Here is a 20,755-nt window from a genome sequence, read left to right as displayed (position 1 = left end):
ACCCCTTCATCGTTTGACAATATAGATTCACTTCCAACATTTTTATAACTATTAGAATAGTGCTCATATAACCAACCCAATACCCATTTTAGTTGAGTGTCCATCCGTTTTGCTTTCTCAACCCCAAAAGTAAGTCGAATCCAATATTCTAAAGCAATCATCTTGTAACGTGGATCAAGCAAAGTAGCCACAAACAACAATGAGTTAATCTTCTCGACATCTCCTCAATATTTATCATATTTTACTTTCATTATGTTCGCCGTTGTACTCAACAAAGGACCACTGCTTTCAAAATATTCTGTCAAACATAAATAAACGGAATATTATATGTCGAAAAATAAGTTGGAAGTTGAATACATAGAACCAAATATTTTCACCGTGACATCATAAAATACTTGTAAGAACTTAATAAATTGACGGATATTATATCAATCATCATCAATCAGAGTTCCCAACCCGTTTTTTCCTACACCATCATCATATAAATAGTTCAAAAAATGTCCATCTTCATCTAGCTTAAGTTCAAAGGCCCTTTGGTACTTTTTTATCACCTCCAACATGATATAAGTAGAATTTCATTTAGTGGAAACATCAAGTTTCAATGAAGCATTACACTCAACGCTTTTTCTTTTCGCACAAAACTTAAAGAGGGCCAATTTTTGGAGGGAAGACTTCACATACTTCACCATATTTCGGATCTTTATGATTGAATCGACAATATTCTTCAAACCCTCATGCACAATTATAGTAAGAATATGTGCAAAACATCTCATATGAATAAACTCGTGATGACAAACAACTTCCTTATTGGACGTAGTTTTTTTTTTAAAAAAAACAATCAATTGCAGTTTCATAAGCACTTGCATTGTTAAGTGATATTGTCACTTGTCAGCATCCTATGAATCCCCCATTCAACCAAACCACTCTTCTAATTCTTTCGCAATTTTTTGCCCCTTATGATCCGACATTCGACAAAATGCTAATATTCTTTTATGATATGTCCAATTAGGATCAATGAAATGTCCAGTGACACACATATAATTCATATTTTGAATTGAAGTCCACGTGTCGGTAGTTAAACAAACCCTTTGACCAGTTATAAAAAATGTATTCTTCTATGTGTTTTTATCCTTTACATATAGCTTGAGACAATCCTTTATCACTGTTTAGCGAGAAGGAACCTTAAATCGAGGATCAAGAGCCTTGACAAAGTTTTGAAATCCCTTTCCCTCCACCGTTATAAACGGCATTTTATCAACAATAATCATTTCCCAAAGTGTTTCCCTAATAACCTTCTCAAATAATTGGCAATCATGAGGTTGTTACCAGTACCATCTTGCTTGGCCCCAAAAGTGAACTTAGATTGAGACCTATCTTGTTTAGCCTTTATACTCTTGTACTTTTGGCATGAGTTCACATGATACAACATGGATGATGTGCCATTGTTTTTTGGATGACATTTATAGGAAGCTCTACAATAATTGCAATTTGATCATCATTAGGAATACTTTTATCTCTAGTGAAATGGTCCCATGCTGCAGATTTATTCGTCACATTTCTTTTTTTGCTAGGGAGTGGTGGTCCACCACCACCACGACGACCATCAATTGGCATAAAACTAGCACCAGATATTTCTACATCCTCAATTTCTATGAGAGTCATTGGAGTGGCTAGAGGCAAAGATGGATAACAAGAAGCACTACCGATAAAGGTGTCATTTGAGGTGAATTCATCTGTAATTGATTAAGAACTAAAAAATACTAAATTTACAATTACTCGCAGTATTCCTTATTATGATGAACAAACATGATGCACTACAAAATCACTAAAGATAATTTATAAAATGAAAGCTAAATAGAATTAATGTCAAAAATCAACATTTGACATAAATTTTTTTATAAAAATAAATAAGTTCAATTAAAAATTCAAACATATTGCTTTACGGTATAATGCATGCACAATGTTGTTGAGCTTTCAAAAGGCCTAACACTAAAAATGTTACCTTAAAAATAAAAGATAAAAAATAATTATCTAATTGAAAGAAAAAAAGAAAAAAAAAACATATGTGAATTAAATATGAATTTATGGACGACAGTTTCTTTCTTCTGGAATTTTTTTTTTCTTCGTATTTTTGTGCTTTGCTGGCGTTTTTACGTTGAAATCAATTTTTTCTTCTTCCACAAGAGAGAATTTTTTTTCTTCATTGATACAAATACAGAAGAAAGAAAAACACCGTTGGGCAACGCTTGGCAAGTTACTGTAGCGGATTGGACGTAAAGCTGGTGTTCTGAAGCATTGAGCCAAGCGCTTGGGAGGAAAGAGTTATGCAACGGCATTTCTCTTCAAGCCAAGTCACATTTACTCTGCCACTCCATATTATTATTTACTTTCCCACCTTCCTATTTTATCAACTTTCTTCCCACCGTCTTCTTCCTCTCACCTGTAAAAAAAAAAAAAAAAAAAAAAAACCGAAAAAACAGAGCCTAAAAGAGAAATACCAGAATTTTGTAACCCAAACAACTCCCTGCAAATCACTGAACCAACCTCTGGCAACGATGCTTCCCCAGCCTTCGTTCAGACCCTAAGTCCGTTCTTCCACAATCCGAGAAACCCACGATCCCGTCAAGTCTTCCCGAAGCCAACGAGCCCATCTGCATATATACTCTGACTCGCGGTATGTTATTTTGGGGTTGTTTTTATTGATTTCAAGTTAGTTTGAAAATAATGAAGAACCACACATGTATTTATATTGTTGGTATGGGCTTTACGGCACGTGTTATTTGGATTGTTTTTTTGATTGCCTAAAAATGAATACTTTTTTGGATTGTTGTTTGGTTGGTGTACATTGATATTCAACTTTTATGACTACTTTATTTACTTTATTCAATGATCCTACTGCATCAGTTAAGAACTTTTGTTGTTTCTGCATGTAAAGTTTTTTATTATTGTTTGTATTATCTTGAATTTTGGACCTCAACTTTTATGAGTAATTTATTCAATGGGCCTACTGCATGCATGTGTTAAAGTTTCCTATTCTTGTTTGTATTATCTTGAATGTTGAATTTACTGTTTTAGGGTTCCTAGGGTTTAATTTGCATGTAAGAGTCCAGTTACAGGAATGGCTAAAATACCTGTTTGTTGTCCATGTATAGAAATGGCTGCATCTATTGTTGATCTTTTCATTCACCATCATGGATCCTTTAGTGGACCGGATTTGGAATATATGGGAGGTGATGTGATGCTTGTAGAAGGTTTGGATGCAGACAAACTATGTTTTAGGGATATAACCACCATATTGGAAGTGTACTTGGAGTACAACTACAACGACATTCCAAGGTTGAGGTTGTACTACAAGTGTGATGATGAAAGCAATGACTACATACGTGAACTTATTGAAGACAAAGACATCATGAACATTCTCAAAGAAGTGGCTAGTGGGAAGAAAACCAGATTGCATATATTTGTGAATGATGCTAAAGTTGAAGAAGTTCCATTTGAAGTCAGGTCTCCAGTGATGATGAGTTCTCAATCACCCACAGAAGTTTATGTGGAAGAGCCTGCAGAAGAGCCTTCACAAGAAGAGCCTTCTCAATCACCCACAGAAGTTCTCAATCACCCACATACTGATTTCTTGAAGGAAAAGAGTGGATTGGCATTTACAAATGCAGGTGACAGAATACTTACGGATAATGGTAATCACAACCGGCTTACATGGAGAGTTAATGGGAGCTGCTTTGATGCTCAACACATAGGAGCATCAAAGCTACTGGAAAGTGATCCACATGATGGAAATTTATTGCCCTCTAAGAGGAAAAAGAATGCACTGGCTACTGAAAACATGGTTGGCGACTTCCATGTACACCAAAATATTTTAAATGATTGTGGTGATCCTTATATAAATGCCAAGAAGCAGAAGCAAAGTACCACTTCTTCAAGTCAGTCCATAGAAGAGAACTCAGTTCCTGTACATGCGACTGAACTGTTAAAACATTTATCTGAAAGCAATATTCCAGTTGTTGAACAAGAAGGTTGTAACTTGGCTAAAGATCAGATGGGAACTCTGGAAGAAGGCAGGGTTACAGGGGATGTTAATGATGAGTATACTGCCTCAATGAGATGTGGGCACAGCTCCGATGATGAATTGCATCGTATTCAATTGGAGATTCCTGTTTCTGCCACTATGATGCATCCAGATACATGCGGAGATGAACCTCATCAAAATATCTCTGTTGACGAAGTAAAAGATGATAGTGAACATTGTGCTGAACGGAGAACATTAACTGGTTCTCTTCCTCCTTATAGTGCCACTATGATGGGTCAAGACACATCTGTAGATGAGCCTTGTCAAAGGAACTCTATTGATGAAGTCAGAGATGGTAGTGAGCAACGTGCTAAACCTAGAACTTCAAGTGGTCCTCTCCTGGAAAAGACTCGAAAAAATGAATCTCAATGTAACTTTGAACATGATGTTCTACTAAAAGTTCCACATGCCGCATCCCTGGATGGAGCCCAGCAGAAGATCATTGATTATGAAGCTGAAGAGGATATGGATCGCTGTTGTGAAGCTGGGACATCAAGTGATGGTGATGGGTATCACAAGGATCACATTGATGTCTCCATGAAAAAACATGATTTCTTGAGCTCTGAGTGCACATTTAGTCATGATTCGTTAGCTGGTTGGACAGACACAAATTTGTGTGTGAAGTGTAATGAAGGCGGTCAGTTGTTAGTATGCAACACAAGTCATTGCCCATTGGTGGTTCATGAGATCTGTTTGGGTTCGTCTCCCAGATTTGACAACAATGGTAACTTTTACTGCCCGTTCTGTGATTATTCACTTGCTATTTCAGAGTACCTTGAAGCTAAGAAAAATGCCTCCTTGGCAAGGAAAGAACTAAGTAAGTTTGTTCGTGCGGGTTTGGAGCATCAGCAAAAGGAAGTTCTAGAGAGATTGCACAGAGAAAAGCATAGTCTTTCAAGACAAAATGAAGATGAGGATCCTCTCGTAAAAAGTCATGAGAATGATCAGACAGAGTCCACTTCTGAAGATGAAAAAAATAAGTCCCATAAGAGTCCGGGGGCAAGAGACGCATTAGTAAGTTGTTTACATACCAAATCTTTTCTTTTTGATTATCATCTTCCTTCATTGATAAAGAACCTTGTTTTATTTTGCAGAAAATACCCAGTAAGTCCTAAGCTGAGGCGAAAGAAGGTTCTATGGACAGCCGAGGAGGAAGAGATACTAGAGGTACTTGTTTTATTGTTTGCATGGATCCCTTCCTATTGACAACTTATTTTAAATTTCATAGTTTTACTTATCACATTTTGTATCTAGTCATCATTAATTGTAGTGCATTTGTATTCAGTTTTATTTTTGGTTTTATAGATTTTATATTTAGCTTTCAGAATGCCATGGTTTCTATATTTGTTTGATATGCATCTGATGTAAGTGTTGCTAGCAGTCAGTGTCATTAATTTGTGTACTCATGTGGCTTCCATTTGGTACCAATCTTTAGAGATTTCATTGGCGAGATGTACAATCACAGTCCTTTCATTTTTTATTTTATTTTTTTTAAATATATATTTTAATGGATTTTTAATTAGAGTTTTTTATATGTTTTAAATTCTATTCTTGATTTTCTTTTCTAACTGTAGGAGGGAATGCAGAAATTTTCAAACGCCAATGACAGAAGGATTCCATGGAAGAAGATTTTAGAATTTGGTGGCGATGTGTTTCTGGGTAGTCGTGCAACAATAGACCTTAAGGATAAATGGAGGAACATGTGCAAATGAAGCCCGAAGTCGAAATGAGCTGCGCTTTATCCTGCTTTAAAATAAGCTACTAATGCCCTTGTTAATATCTATAACATTGTAGATTTTTGTGCTCTTTTTCCTCTTTCTTGATCTTGCTAGGTTTTCTCTTGTATACTATGCACTTAGGTTGCGTCCCTTGCGCTTTTAATGAATTCACTTTACTCACAAAGATTAAAAATTGCATATAGTGAATACAATATTTCCCTTTTAGTGTGCTTCTGATATGTCACTTGTTTACTAATTATTGTTATGCTTCTGATGGTCAACGTTTAGATTAATTGAATCCTATCTTTTAACTCACAAAAATAAATAAATAAATCCTATCTTGTAATACTCTAATAGTTTTTTATTTTTTATTTTTATACGTTCACACAAGACGGGAAGGAAAATTCGAACTAGTGACGCCTGTTTCGTAAGGCGTGAAAAAAAACACTAATAAACTTTATGAGAGAGGGCAACCCAGACTCATCTTGCTTGGGGCGGGGTGGAGGCCCAAGCGCGCGCTCTCACATCACATAACATGCAGCCCCTTTCTCTATTTGAGCACCTAAGTGCAAGGAATGTCATTATAGCTGGTGGGCCTTGCCATTTGTTCAACTTAAAAATGGAGACAAATTGGATCTGGACACACACCATCACAAGATGGACATGTTTTCTTACGAAACCGACACATGTTTAAAATGTATGTGATTATCACATGCATTTTTAATAGAGTATGTGATTGATTCTACATATATTTTAGACACATGTAAGTTTAATAGACTAAATTAGATAAATTTTCTTTAACTCAGTTTAAAAGAAAATTGATTGGTGTCTCTTGTCTAAATAGTAAATACATTATAAATGAAATTCAGCTGATAACTCAAGAAGCATCAACAACACTTCAATCAAAGTGGGCAAATTTTTATCAATGAAACCCACTCAAATTAGGGAAAGAGATTCCTTCTTTGGCTGCAACTCTTTTTGCTTAGAATGAGATTTCCTTACTATTGTCCTGCCTATCAACAGAGCTAATATATTTTACATTCATTCACCTGCAACTCCATTGCTTCCACATTTGAACTGCTTCGAATATCCCCCAAAGTGCAAACTTTATATCACACTAGCTTGCTAAATGGACCGTTTCCAATAGATTTTTTGGAAGCATTCCCATCACTTGTCATTTTCTTTCTTATGTAGGAATTAATAATAGGATAGACTGATCTGTGTAATCTCTTATCTTCCATGTTTTTCCTTATTTATTAACTAAAAAAAACTAAAAAGAGAAATTTATAACTTTAAACTTTTCTGTGTTGATACTCAAAACTTGCCAACAAATAAATAAAAATGTTCATGTATATTTATCTTCTAGAACTAACTTTTGGGCATAGATTCCTCGTACAATTTGCCATATGATGGTTATGTTCATGCATCTTATGGCTTGCAACTTAACCTAAAATGGAGGAGAGCTCACAGTAGCCTTTTCTACGTTATAAAAGATCTTACACCACCTAATGTGGATGTCATATCTCTTACTCATATGCTCTTTAGCAAGTCATGCGATTTTGTTTATGTTAAAAATCTTTACAAAATTAACTTGTTATAAAAATTCTAACCAATATTATAATTCGAGTAACGCTTCTATCTTGTGTTTTGCACGTATAGGCACAAGATACAAATTAAAGCCTTTATTAGTCCCGTTATCGAGATGATCATCAAGTAAATGTTAATCATGGCTATGTAATGTCATCATCATCATCATGATTTTGGCATTTGCAGGCCTTAGTGTTAAGTAATGTACTTCCATTTTGGGAGAGAGAGAGAGAGAGAGAGAGAGAGAGAGGAAGCATGGGATTAAGATGAAGGGAGTCCCGGGAATCAGGTTATGAATGGCAGGAAAACATGTGAAATAGAGCTCGTGAAAATGAAAAATGTAGTGAGGTGGGTCTTATTGATAGTCCTTCTCTCTCTCTCTCTCTCACTCACTCACTAAAAATTAGATTTATGGAGAACCAACGCCCATAGAATCCAAGGAAGAGATAGTCAGACCTCATTCAAAGCATCCACTTTCTCTAAACATTCACTTCATGATTCAAAAAGCAGTCTTTACAAAATATTCCATCACCACCTCAACATTCAATGCAAGCTTACTATTCTTCAATTGCCACGTCCTCATCACTCTAATGGCACCTATTAGAAGAAAAAAAAAGAAAAGAAAAAAAAACATAGATCAGAAATATGGAGTGAGATTATGAAAATTGGAATGTATTAATATGAGTTGTAGTCTATCTTATAAGAAAGTCTTTTAATGAGACAATAATATAATATGTTGAGACACCACTTAACTCAAAACTTAAATTTATGGGTTTGGATCTAACTATACTATAATAACACGTGTATACTTGACATATCTTAAAAGCAGCAAATTTTTAGAAGTTAGAACACACATACTTCTTGTTGGATTCTTCAACTATAGAAGGTATCAATTATTTCAATTCAATAGTCTTTTTAATGTCATACAACCTAAAATTAAATCCTTACTTCGCCAAAAAAAAGTCATTCTAATTTGTTTGGTAAAAAGTTTTGAGAGGAGAAAGGGAGAAGAAATCAATTGATGTGATATAAATGTGAAATGAGTTTTGAATTTTGTGTGAAAGAAAAGTAAAGAAAGTTGTTTGGTAATGTGAAGAAATGAATTTGACTTTTTTTTAGAGATCTTTGCCAATGCCATCCATAGCCGATAAGGGCGTCCTATATGACATTAATAAGAAATGAAAACAAACTTACCTAACCTAATATTAAATTGTTTTTTGCATTTCTATAATTCTACTTAAATATATTTCTCTTTTTTTTTTTCTTTTTTTTTTTCTTTTTTTTTTTTCAAGCCATCAGGATTTGGAATGCGACCCATCAGTAACTTTTTTAACCTTTATTTTTTTGAATCATTTTTTATGAAAAAAAAAAAAAGTTTTAATGAGGGGTGAAATTATGCATTGATCACAAGTAACACGAGTAGATCCATCCTCACATCCATTAATGCTTGCACACCATTCCAAAGCGCCATGCTTAAAAAATACCAGAAGAGTAGGATTTGGGACTAACGGTCAAATGGGCTGGAAAAAAAGGTTTCCCCAAACGTGAACACATTTAAACCAATCTGCTCACTTCCTACATATCCCGCGCCTTTCAACTCTCTCACTCACACTTCCTCACTTAGCTTCCTAAAACAAGCCATGGAAAATGGCAAAAGATCTCCATTGAAGCCATGGAAGAAAGGCCCGACAAGAGGCAAAGGTGGCCCTCAGAACGCCTCGTGCGAGTACCGAGGCGTTCGACAAAGAACTTGGGGCAAATGGGTGGCTGAAATAAGAGAGCCTAAGAAGAGAACTAGACTCTGGTTAGGCTCTTTTGCCACAGCTGAGGAGGCTGCCATGGCTTATGATGAGGCTGCAAGGAGATTGTATGGGCCAGATGCTTATCTCAATCTTCCCCATCTTCAACCCAACTCCAATCCTCTAATCAAATCTCACAAGTTCAAATGGTTTCCTTCCAAGAATTTCATTTCCATGTTTCCTTCTTGTGGGTTACTCAATATCAATGCCCAACCTAGTGTTCATGTCATTCATCAGAGGCTTCAAGAACTTAAGCAAAATGGCGTTCATGGCCAAACCCCCTCTTCCAGTACATCTTCAGTCCAGACCATGAGTGACAAAACCCATGTGGAAAATCCAGCAGTGAAGGAGAAAGATGCAGAAATTTCATCAGACAAGATGCTGGGAGCTTGTGAGGAGAAACCACAGATTGATCTCAATGAGTTTCTTCAGCAGCTGGGTATACTGAAGGAGGAGAGACAGTCCGACTCAGAAGCAACCGATGTCGCAGGAAGCTTTGTGGCGCCGGATGCTTCGTTGAACAATTATGGTGATGAACTCGGGGCCTTTGCTGACAAGGCTTTCAATTGGGATACACTGATCGAGATGCATGGGATTGCAGATCAAGGAGAAGAAGCCAGTAACCTCCAAGTTTATGATTTTAATGAAGAGCTGAGTTTCCCTACTTCCATTTGGGATTTCTGAAGAGGATCAGCTGATTTTGGAAGGAATAGGATTTAGCTTCAGTTGAGATGAGAATTAGTTAGATATAGGCAAATCTATTACCACTCAGGCTATGCTATAGTTCAGTTTGGCTTGAAATCTACTGCTAGTTCATCATTTTTATGTTAGTAGCATTTCCATCAGTTTTTCTTTGACTACGAGAGAGACAAAGAGAGAGAAAGAGAGGCCTTTTGTTCTTAGGCAATGGTTTATTTGAACTGATAAGAAGATTGGGGCATTTTTCACAATCAATATAAGGGCTTTCTTTGCATGTTTAGCTTAGTTTTTGACTTGACTGAGGAACTTACAGCGAACATGTATGAAAAGGGGTATAGAAAGAAACATAAGCCAATCAAAACATCGTATTTGTTTGCTACAAATTGGTCATTTCAAGGATTAAACAATATAGTATGAAAGGGAAACAAAATGGGAAAAAATTAGGTTGTCGCAGAGAAGACAAGATTCCTCTTGTAGTTGTCAATTAAATAATCAGGATTTCAATATATCTTAAGTCTGCTCAAGTATGAAGTTTGGCTTAAAACAGCAAGCAGTGAAGATGACTCTTGGGGCAAAAGCTCAACCAAAAAAAAAAATGGATGTAGACATTCTAATGAAACATTCCCAGCCATTATGGAAAGGTCAAAAATGTGAAACTTTATAGTGAAATATTCCTGTGAGCTTTTCACAATTCCCTGTCAATGATAAATGTGGTTGTTCAACATCCTTTTTTTTTTCACCCATTCCTTCATGAGGAGATTCAGGCATTACCATAAAAATATTTTAAATAGTCCAAGCAACTTGATCGCATTTAGTATGATTTTACATTTGCTTTTTTTTTTTTTTTTTTTGGCTATGTTAAAGAAGGTTTGTTCTGTAAAGTCAAGATAAGTGGTCTTCTACTTTTGACACAAAATAAAATCTGAAAAAAGTCTATTGATGATAGAGACGAACAAGGTGTGCCTAATCAGCCTGTTTTTCAGACAACTTTAAAGGTCAACAACAACAAATTGAAACAACATTTTCATCTAGAGGATTTTAGAATTATCATCAATAAAGTGAATTTTATTTCACTTCAAATATGATTAGTGAGAGGTCTTACATACTGCATCCAGATCAACTCTTCTCTACCGCCAAACACAAACCAACAGATTGATATGCCCCAACAGCTACATATCTTTGCTTATTCATTTTGATACTCTGAGGCACTTAGATACTCGCCATGCTCCTCAAAATACTCGATTAGTCGTTTTAAGAATGCATCACTACTCACTGTCTCAGTGTCACAGACAAGACAACATTGCCTCCTAGCTCGCGTCACTGCCACGTTCATTCTCCTTCTGTCACTCAGAAACCCCACCTGAAAAGTTTTGAAAGAAATGAATTTCTTTTCTTTCTATTCTAAGATTGATAGTCAAAGAAAGAGGTACCTAAAACACCTCCATTACTATCGATAGACTAGTAATTGAAATTCCTACCATCTAAAATATTTTAAAGAAATGATTAGAAATAGTAATGGAGGTGTCTTAGGTACCTCTTTCTTTGAATTTGAGCGAACCATGGAAATTATAATTGCTTCCTTCTCACGTCCCTGGAAGCCATCAACTGTTGAGATTTCCACGTCCTTTAACTTGTCTTCATTGCCTCTCAATATCCTCAGTAACACAACCTGCATTACTAGATACAATATAAATAACGAAAGAATATCTATTGTATTAAAGTATGTACATGAAAGAAAACACCTCTTATTTTATCTGGTAGTTATTCTAATCCCTGATTGTTATTACTGTATTGTGACACTTATGATCAGTAGATATCTACTTAAAGCCAACAAAAGAAACTTTTATACCTGTGCAGCATAAGGGGTAATAATTCCAATATCAGAAGCCTGGACTCCACTTTGAACAAGTCTCTTTGCATGTGCCATAGCAATCTCAGTTTCACCCTCATTCAATGTGCTATCTTCTTCATCCTTCTTTTCTTCCATATCACACCTGGAAGAGATTGTTATCAGCTGATTGTGACAGATACAAAAAGGCATTTGTTGACAATGTCCTCTTCTGATTTTTGTAGACTTGTTTAGGATTGATGCCACTTCAAATTTTAAGGAGAAAAAGAAAGGAAAACCAATCAAGGCAGTTTCAGGCTCCCTCCTGTAGAAATCCTAAGCAATTACTGTGAACCATGTATTATTCAGCATATGACAACAGTACACTGCATACCCAGCTATGTCTATGAGAAGAAGGGTGGGTCCTGTTGAAGAGGTCCTCTTCACACCCTCAAGATCAAAAAGCATATGTGCAGCAACACTTGGATGGGCTTTAATCTGTAATAAGAAGTAACTACACAATGTCAAACAGAATTTCCTTTCTTTCTTTTTTTCTTCCCTTTTCTTTACAAATATTAACAACTTTTACAATCCATGATTGATAAAATACTCCTTGATCCAACATCCAGACAAGACCTGAGCACCTTACTGCTGTAAAGCTCTTTAGATGACCAATTCATAATAAGCTCATGCATGCGGTACTGGACGGTGAGCATAGACATGACTTCATCTCCATACATGTCTGCAAGACGCTCAAAGAGGGTTCTTCCTAAACCTTTCCTCTCGGCTTCAACACTTTGGATGGTTGGAGGAAGCTGAAGATGGTCACCGGCAAGTATACATCTTGAACCCTAAACAATTAACTCAGATTGTTAACTGGTGCTCTGTGCTAGTATGCACTCTACGTGTATATTGAACTGGATTATAATAATTATCTTTTCCTCACTGGGCATTGGGTTTCCTTTGATCTCAGGACATAACACAATTAAACCAACTTTGAAAAAATTAGCAATAAACACAAGTCATCCATTGTTGAAGCTAATTCTCAATACTCAAAAATACCCTCATTGACATTTTATAGCCTTCAACCAACCTACATTGTGGAAGATGAAATATTTTATATTTACATATCTTTGAAGACACATTTTCTCCTAATATAGGTAAATGTATCCAAAGACCAAGGTAATAAGCATTAAACATGTGACAATAAATTATAGGGTTAATTACACTTAACCCCTCTCAATTACCACCCATTTACATGTTGTCCTCATGAACTACCACTTATTACACTCAACCTTCTTCAACTACCAATCATTGGTTAAAAAAAACCCTTCCGCACGTTAAATTAGATGGAAAAATGTACTCGTAACATGCATATGCTTATTTTTAATGTGAAATGACAAAATAACCCTTTGGTTAGAAACTAAATTTACTTAAATATCCTTAGAGTTAAAAAAATTCAAAAAAAAAAAAGAAAAAAAAATCTTAAAATTCAAATAAAAGGGGGGAGGAGGTGGGGGGAGGGTGGGGGTGTTTGGTTAGCCACCCCCCCTGGGAGTCTTGAACCACCCTCAAATCACATGGGGTGGATTGGCCACCCCCTAGTACTTGTGGGTGGTTCAACGGGCACCCCTTTTTTGTTCTTTTATTATTATTATTTTATTTAAGGGCATTTTCATGAATTCATAGAAAAAAGAGCACATGCATCTTACATGTGTTTTTTTGTCAGATTGAACGAGTTGGGCTAACGTAAGAGCTTTTTGGCTAAAGGTAGGTAGTTGAAGGAGTTGACTGTGACATGAGGGTAACGTATAAATAAGTAGTTGTTGATGGGGATAAGTGTAATCAACCCTAAATTATAACAAATCTGGGTTTAGCGTTGTGTGCCCCATGACTGCATCTATAGTGGATGTGCATATGCTTGTTTTGGTGTTCATGTGTGTGTAACATTACCTTTAGTAAAGCTATCCAGCATGCTATCTCAAGTGCCTGAGCAGCTTCATCAATAATCACTAAGTCAAATGTAGTGTTATCCAACTTGCGGGAAAATGCCCCAGTCAAGGTTGTCAATACCACATCTGCTTTTGCAATTACATCTTTAACAGCCAGCTGCTGTCTTTTACGCTCTTCTTTAGAAAGAGTCCTAAGCTCCTTCTGGATGTCTCTCCTTGTGTTTTTGTCTTTGGTTTTCAACAGTTTCCCATTTAAGGCCTGAAGAAATGAAGCAAGGGCAAGTTGAAACATCATATAACAAGAGAAAATTATCTGATTTCACAAGCCTAAAATGAACTCCGGTGTCAAAAAGAAATTTTCAGGAAAAACCCTGCTGATGGGAAGAACCACAATAAAAGGAATAGCTTCCTATATTCAGAGCGTACGTTTTTTTTTATGAATAATAGACCATGCAACGACCAATTGTTGCCCAAGCAAATATCAAGTCTCTCTCAATGAATGAATACCATAGTTTTGGTTATAGAAAGTTTATCTTAGAATCATATGACAAAAAAGCTTATCGTAGAGAATCATTTTTGAATAAATGAAACTGCAATCATTGATAACTTTTGGGCATTAAAATTGCCTTCAAATCTACTGTGAATCTGTACCTTCATTTCCTTCCGAATGTCACTGGCCAGAGCACTATTATCCCCCCGTAAAACCTAAAAAGAAAAGATTAGAAGGTATGGAAACAGCACTACATAGAAAAATAATAAAATTATTTCATCAGCATTGCAATATTTCAGGGAATGAAGGAATGTCCGGCCCACAGTACCACAATCAGTGACTACAAAACATCAAAGGAAAGGATTAATGGATTTTAAGAATGTTAACATAGATAAGGCACAGAAAGCAATATAACTTGATCTTGACAACTTAGCAGGAAAAGGAAAAGGAGCGGACTTTCAGTTTCTTTAACAATATACAATGAGAGAAATCCAACCTTCATATTCAAGTACCCATGACAAGCTCTCATATACAACAAGAGAGAAACGTCAATGTGCATAATAGAAAGATATACACAAACATGTAAAATCATGTGAATGAGATGACATTATAAAATTTAGCAATACACCATTATCATGACGATAAGAATTCCAGGTTGAGGTATCAATTTTTTTTTTTAAAAAAACTGAACTTCACAATTTACATACCTGTGCATCCAGGGCACTTTCCAATACTTGAGGTAGTAAACGTGCAGGATGCCCTACTCTCACCAACTTTACTCTAGGAAAAGAAATGGAAATAGAGATCATTGGTTGCATTTAATGCACATCCATGTATATATATATATTGTATGTCATATATATATATATATATATATATATATATATATATATGACATACAATTGATGGATCCTACAACCCAGACACATTGGTTTAACAGATACGATCAAAGTTGTTCATCAGTCAAAAGGCACATAATCTAAGTAAACATATATGACAAATTTGGCATGCATATCTGTCCAAGAATGCTTAGTTCTGAAAAATCCACTCTAGACATGGATTTCATGTAAATGATGTTAACAAAGCGGTGACATTTCAACCCCTATTAACCTACCCTACTACTCTACTGATTGAACTCAAGAAAGCCCTCGACAACAGTGCAACAGCACCATAAATGAATGGTCTGAGATCGATGACTAAAAGATTTTCTTATCTAATTTAGAAAACCTGTCACTAGGCATATTGGTGTTTAGGATCCAAAACTGTCAAGGGTGATCATATAGCTTGACTGAAAATAAAATAAGACCACCTAAGGGTTTATGGAAAATACATACTTATTATCATTCCTCTGCTAAATTTTAAGCTAAAATTTCGGTTTAAAAATGATTTCCCCATAAATCAAGGCATCACTTTACCTGTGAGGAACAAGCCGCTCAACAATGTTGTCCACAGCAATATTTGAAGCGGCACATGCAAGAATCTTTGATCCACGTTTCACTTCTTGTAAGATGATCTCCACCACCGTAGTGGTTTTTCCAGTTCCAGGAGGCCCATGCAGCAAAAATACATTCTTTGATGACAGGGCTTTTGAAATGGCATCTTTCTTCGGAAAAAAGAAAGGGGGAGAGACAAAATGCCTTAGTATGTGAGAAATGGAGTGTGCACAAAAAGTCCAATACACACATAGAAAAAGGCAAGCATGGATGAAAGTACTCAAACACACTAAGACACCATTTTTTTACCAAAAATAAGTACTAGTAATACTAAAAATAGCGTAAAAAGTAGTGCAACCCTTGTACACAAGTGGTATACAAGAGTACATGTGCAAAGAGGACGGCAGAGACGCATTCTTCCTGCACACATAAACATGTGCAAATTTAAGAAACACAATATCAGTTATATTCTAAACTAACCTAAACATCCGTGACATATCTAGTGGAAGTTGCCTAGTCTGACCCAGGATAGCCAAGAAGTAGTTATTAAAACTACATCATATTAGAGTGAGGGTTTGGTTGTGGTTTCAAGACCCATTGGGTGCATATGTGACTTAACAAAAAAATATTAGGGTTAGCTGAATTAGAAATCCACATTGGTGTGTGACTTAACAAAGAAGAAATTATTGGAGTGTGCTGATTTAGAAATCCACATGTTTTCAATGGGCCGACTGTTTTTGATTTTTAAGATAGTTGAGCATCTATACTCCAAAACTTGAACATTGAATGTATGAACCATAAACAATCCAATTTAGACTGAAGTTGAGAAAATTTTCAGAGTTAAAGGAAGTAGTCTCAAAGTTCGATAGAAACCAACCAGTTCCTATCAGAATTCGTTTAATGGGGTTGTATGTCTCTTATTTCATGATTACATTCACTACAAAGGAATAATTATTTTGAGGGCAGAAAATAGTAAATAATAAAAATATCTTAGTAATAAGAAACAATCTGAATAACGAAAACATCATGATTGTGTACAAGGAAACACAAGATAAAATATACACACCTGAGAGTGATCAAGGTTGGAGTTGAAGGGTGTGAATTTGACATCCTTCTTGGTCACTGTCGGTGGCCTCTCTCCAAATAAAACAGGAATGAGGTCAGCCGCAGGTCCCTTCTGTACACCTTTACTCAATTGTATCAAAGCATCCTTCATTCTGCGGTATGTAACCTGCATAGATAATTAGTTTTTGCAGCACTTATTTTTTCCAATGAATATCCATAAGCACATGGTAAATTTGACGTTGATACAACCCCAGCATAGAACATGAGACACAAGAATTTTTATACCAGATCTCCATTTGTGGACTTTGTAACTTTTAGAAACTAGAAACCAAATTGTAAGTTCACTTACAAATAGATGACATATATGATTTGGTGTAAGAAAGCATGGTAACTATATTGTTCCCAATATCCAACAGTTTGAACTGCTTACAAACTTGTAAGTGGTGTATAGATTCCATTTCCATCATAGATATTTAATCCCAATAAAATAAATGATCTAGAAGTAGCTTATTGTCTGCCTTACATAACAATTCAAGCCGATTTGAAATAACATTAAGTAAATTTTTTTTATCATACCTCATTTGCCACTTTCTCTAGACGAAGAGGGCTATTCAAACCATCTTCTGGAATGTCATCAAAAGCAACAGTGATTGATGAGTCCTGTTCAAGACACACCAAACAACCAGCACAAGAAAGCAGTTACAAAGATGATGATCTACAACTGAAAAGAACACGACCAATAAGTAATCACCCAAAATTCTGTTTCTTGAAATTACCTTTAACCGGTAAACTACACCTTGTCCAAGTGCAGGAGAACCTATATCAGCCTTGTTCGGTTTTAAAACAACCACATCATGGGTGCCAAACTACAACCACAAAAGAAAAGGACAAAAATTGAGATAGGAAGCCAGAGGCTGAAGGTAGGATATCTTTCTAGCACGCCTACTTAAAAGCACCCCAGTTTTCTTCAGTATGAGTCATACTGCACTGATTAGTACGATAAAGAACAAGAATCACATCGAAAAATGGATTAACAAGTAATCAATAGGAATCATGGAATCTTCACCTTGTGAGCAGGAAGAACATCCCCTTTAGTAGATTGAAACTCAAGAAGAGTTTTCCCCATTAGTCCTGTCTATTGTCAGAACCAAAGTTAAAGCAAATTATAAGAAAATCCAGGTAACACAAGGCTCCATTTGGTTGCCAATAAAATGCAGGAAAAAGAGATGAAATCAAAAGTTTGCATCTTTGTATTTTTTTCTTTTTCTTTTGACAAGTAATAAGAGAAGAAACTTATGTGAAGGTAGAGTGTAGAAAGAGAGTCCCCTAAACAATTTCAATCCAAGGCACAAGAGATCCACAGAAACCAAAGAAATATAAGAAACCCCACAAATAACAGCAAGAAAACAGATTTGATCGCAACTGAAGACATTTCAAGGACGTTAAAAGAACGATTATTCTTCTTTCTCCAAATCGTCCACATAAGGCAAAGAGTATCTGTATTCCACATGAAACTGTTCTTATGTTGACCAAACAACCCTTTCTAACTGAAATAGACATCTATCGCCCTCTTCAACGTTACCAAACGAATTCCACAAACAGAAAATAAGAAAAGATCTCAAATCTCTTGCAAAAGTGCAATGCAGTTATAGATGATCAACCGGTTCGCTACTATACTCGTACAAAAAAAAAAAAATTACAAGGACATTAGCACGTATAATAAGACTATCAGTAGTTAAAATTTTACTCACATCAACTATCCACACGAAAAAAGAAAAAAAAAAAAAATTCGGACTTTACAACACCAAGTACTCTTTCAAGGAAATGGGTCCTATTAGAATATCTTAAACCTTCATAACAAGAGCCAAAAGTGAATTTTCCATCACGGTTCATCCATGGCATAAAATAAACACCACGAGCAACTGGCGTACTAGAGTAGGACAAATTCACGATAGAATCAACCATTTCCGACTCCCAAATGCTAATTTACTATTTGTATTTCGAAAAAGAAAAATACACGACCATAATCTAGTATGCCATTTCGCAATCATAATCTAGTAGAACAAATTTACTATTTGCTTTACTTCCATTTCGCAAATGCCAATTAAAACATAGCAGAAATCACACAAAATAAAAAAAATAAATAAATAAATAAATAAAAATAAAAAAGAGAAAAAACCTGAGCATCTACACACTTCAAATTGAGAATAGTGGAGCCCCGCCTTTGAGCAGCCTCTAAATTTCTGGACGCGCCTGTGCTGATTGATGATGATATCTCAGCTTCCTGCAACATGTCATTAGAAACCAAGATTTTCAAAAACGCACACCACATGTTTGTTTACGTGTCCAAAACACATATCACAGCAGCATAAAGCATTATACTTCAACAAGGAAAAATGAAACAATTCAATCTCACAGACAGACACACACAGGACCTTTTCCAAATCAAGGAGAGGGGTGGTTATGGAGACGAATTGATCGAGCGAAAGAGGAGATGAATTCTTCTTGCTCTTTCCTCCCTCCATCGCTATTGCTGCTCTCCGCGACTCGCTTCCTTCTTTAACGCTGTTTGTGTTTCAAGCGTAGTATAAAAAGAGAGTTTAGTTCCGCAAGTATTTAAATTTTGATGGATTTTTTATTTTATTATTATTTTTTTTCTAAAATGTAATTATTCGTATTAATAGTTAACAAAAAGTGTTTATAAGTTGTTTTACTAAATAAAATATATTTACGGTCCGTTCGAGAGTGCGATTTTAATAAGTGTAATTTTAAAAATTGTGTTCTTAAAATCGCATAGGTGTTTGGTAAAACATGTTAATAAATACTTTTTTTTATCAATTGAATGTTTAAATAACATTAGCATATAATTGTGGTTTCATAGCCAAATAAATAAATATTGCGCCAAATATTGTTTTAAGCGAAATCGTGATTTTTGTTTAAATTTGCATTTTTTCAAATAAGCATCCCATAATCAGCTTATAGAAATCGCGGATTTTTCCACGATTTTAAAATTTACATTTTTAAAATTGCAATCCCAAATACTCAAAAATTGCGATTTGGTTTAAAAACGCTCTCTCAAACGGACCCTTAAAGTGTTGTAAATAAATCAAAAGTGTTGTATTATTTATCTTTGTTTTAGATGTACCAAGAATCCAAGTTTAGATCTCATATTTTTATTTTGTAAACAAAGATTTTTTTTGTTTAATAATGAGAATTAGTTGAAACTGTTATGTTAGCATTGTAGAATAATTATGTAATAAAATATAGTTTATAGAGAGAGAGAGTAAGATAACTTCAACTTTACCTATTCAATTTAATAAGGTTAAATATAAATTTACTTCCGCAGCAATCACGCAAAGATCGTTTCTAAATCCTCGAGTTTCTAAATATGATGATTGGCAAAAACCCATTGGACATGGACAAAAAATAGTTACAAATTGATTTATAACTAATTTATACAAATCAGTAAAATAAAAGGACAGAGTTTTCCTCCAAATTGGATTAGAGGAACTTCCTTTAACCCAGTCACGTGTCCTTTTTTTAGTAACACATGAGAATATGAGATGCACTTGAGTTTTTAATATTATTTATTTCAACTTTGTCCCTACTATTAAAAAAAATGTGCATCTCACATGTTCAAATGACACATGTCATTTTTATAGACTGAGTTTGAAGGAAAACTTTATCCATAAGAAAATAACATAAATTTTAAAAATATTTTTAGGGTGGTTTTGTTTGGGTTGGATGTGTAACGTGTGGATGGATATATATATATATATATATATATATATAGAGAGAGAGAGAGAGAGAGAGATAAATATTAGAATCTAATAAAAACTCTATATTTTGCCTATAAAAATTTATATGGCAAGATGCTACATCATTTTTTTGTGAAGGAAAAAAGACAAAACAAAAAGAAGATGTTGTGACATCTTGCAACATGAACTTTTATAGACAAAATGTGGAGTTTTTATTAGATTCTAACATTTCTCATATTTATGGCAATATTTATAATTGCATAGATTCTAGCATATCTCTATAATTAATTATTATCATTAAGTTTGACCGTCTCTAATATTTATAATTGCATATTTGCACTATCA

General features: G+C 35.1%; 2 protein-coding genes across 3 annotated transcripts; one reads left to right on the top strand and one right to left on the bottom strand.

Annotated features, from left to right (window-relative positions):
* The first annotated feature begins 9,026 nt into the window (after positions 1-9,026).
* Positions 9,027-10,100, top strand: LOC132162044 (dehydration-responsive element-binding protein 2F). Its single transcript, XM_059572292.1, has one exon. The coding sequence runs from the start codon at positions 9,027-9,029 to the stop codon at positions 9,867-9,869; it is 843 nt and encodes a 280-aa protein (XP_059428275.1). The 3' UTR covers positions 9,870-10,100.
* Positions 10,101-10,800: 700 nt separating this feature from the next.
* LOC132191835 (uncharacterized) lies at positions 10,801-19,221 on the bottom strand. 2 transcript variants are annotated; one of them, XM_059606948.1, is made up of 15 exons: positions 19,088-19,221; positions 18,832-18,936; positions 17,719-17,787; positions 17,429-17,518; positions 17,229-17,312; positions 16,654-16,818; positions 15,570-15,757; positions 14,862-14,934; positions 14,316-14,369; positions 13,666-13,923; positions 12,357-12,563; positions 12,107-12,210; positions 11,734-11,878; positions 11,419-11,553; positions 10,801-11,244 (listed from the first exon to the last, which is right to left on the bottom strand). In XM_059606948.1, exons 1-15 carry the CDS (start codon positions 19,175-19,177, stop codon positions 11,068-11,070), a joined length of 1,944 nt encoding a protein of 647 aa, XP_059462931.1. In that variant the 5' UTR covers positions 19,178-19,221; the 3' UTR covers positions 10,801-11,067. The 2 variants fall into 2 exon arrangements, with proteins under 2 accessions (XP_059462931.1, XP_059462932.1); XM_059606949.1 differs by lacking the exon at positions 10,801-11,244 and having other exon boundaries at positions 11,472-11,561.
* Between the last annotated feature and the right edge of the window lie 1,534 nt (positions 19,222-20,755).

This window comes from Corylus avellana, chromosome ca9 (genome assembly GCF_901000735.1).
Source record: "Corylus avellana chromosome ca9, CavTom2PMs-1.0".
NCBI lineage: Eukaryota > Viridiplantae > Streptophyta > Magnoliopsida > Fagales > Betulaceae > Corylus > Corylus avellana.
Note: the sequence above shows the minus strand (reverse complement) of the source record. Positions and strands in the feature narration are given on the sequence as shown.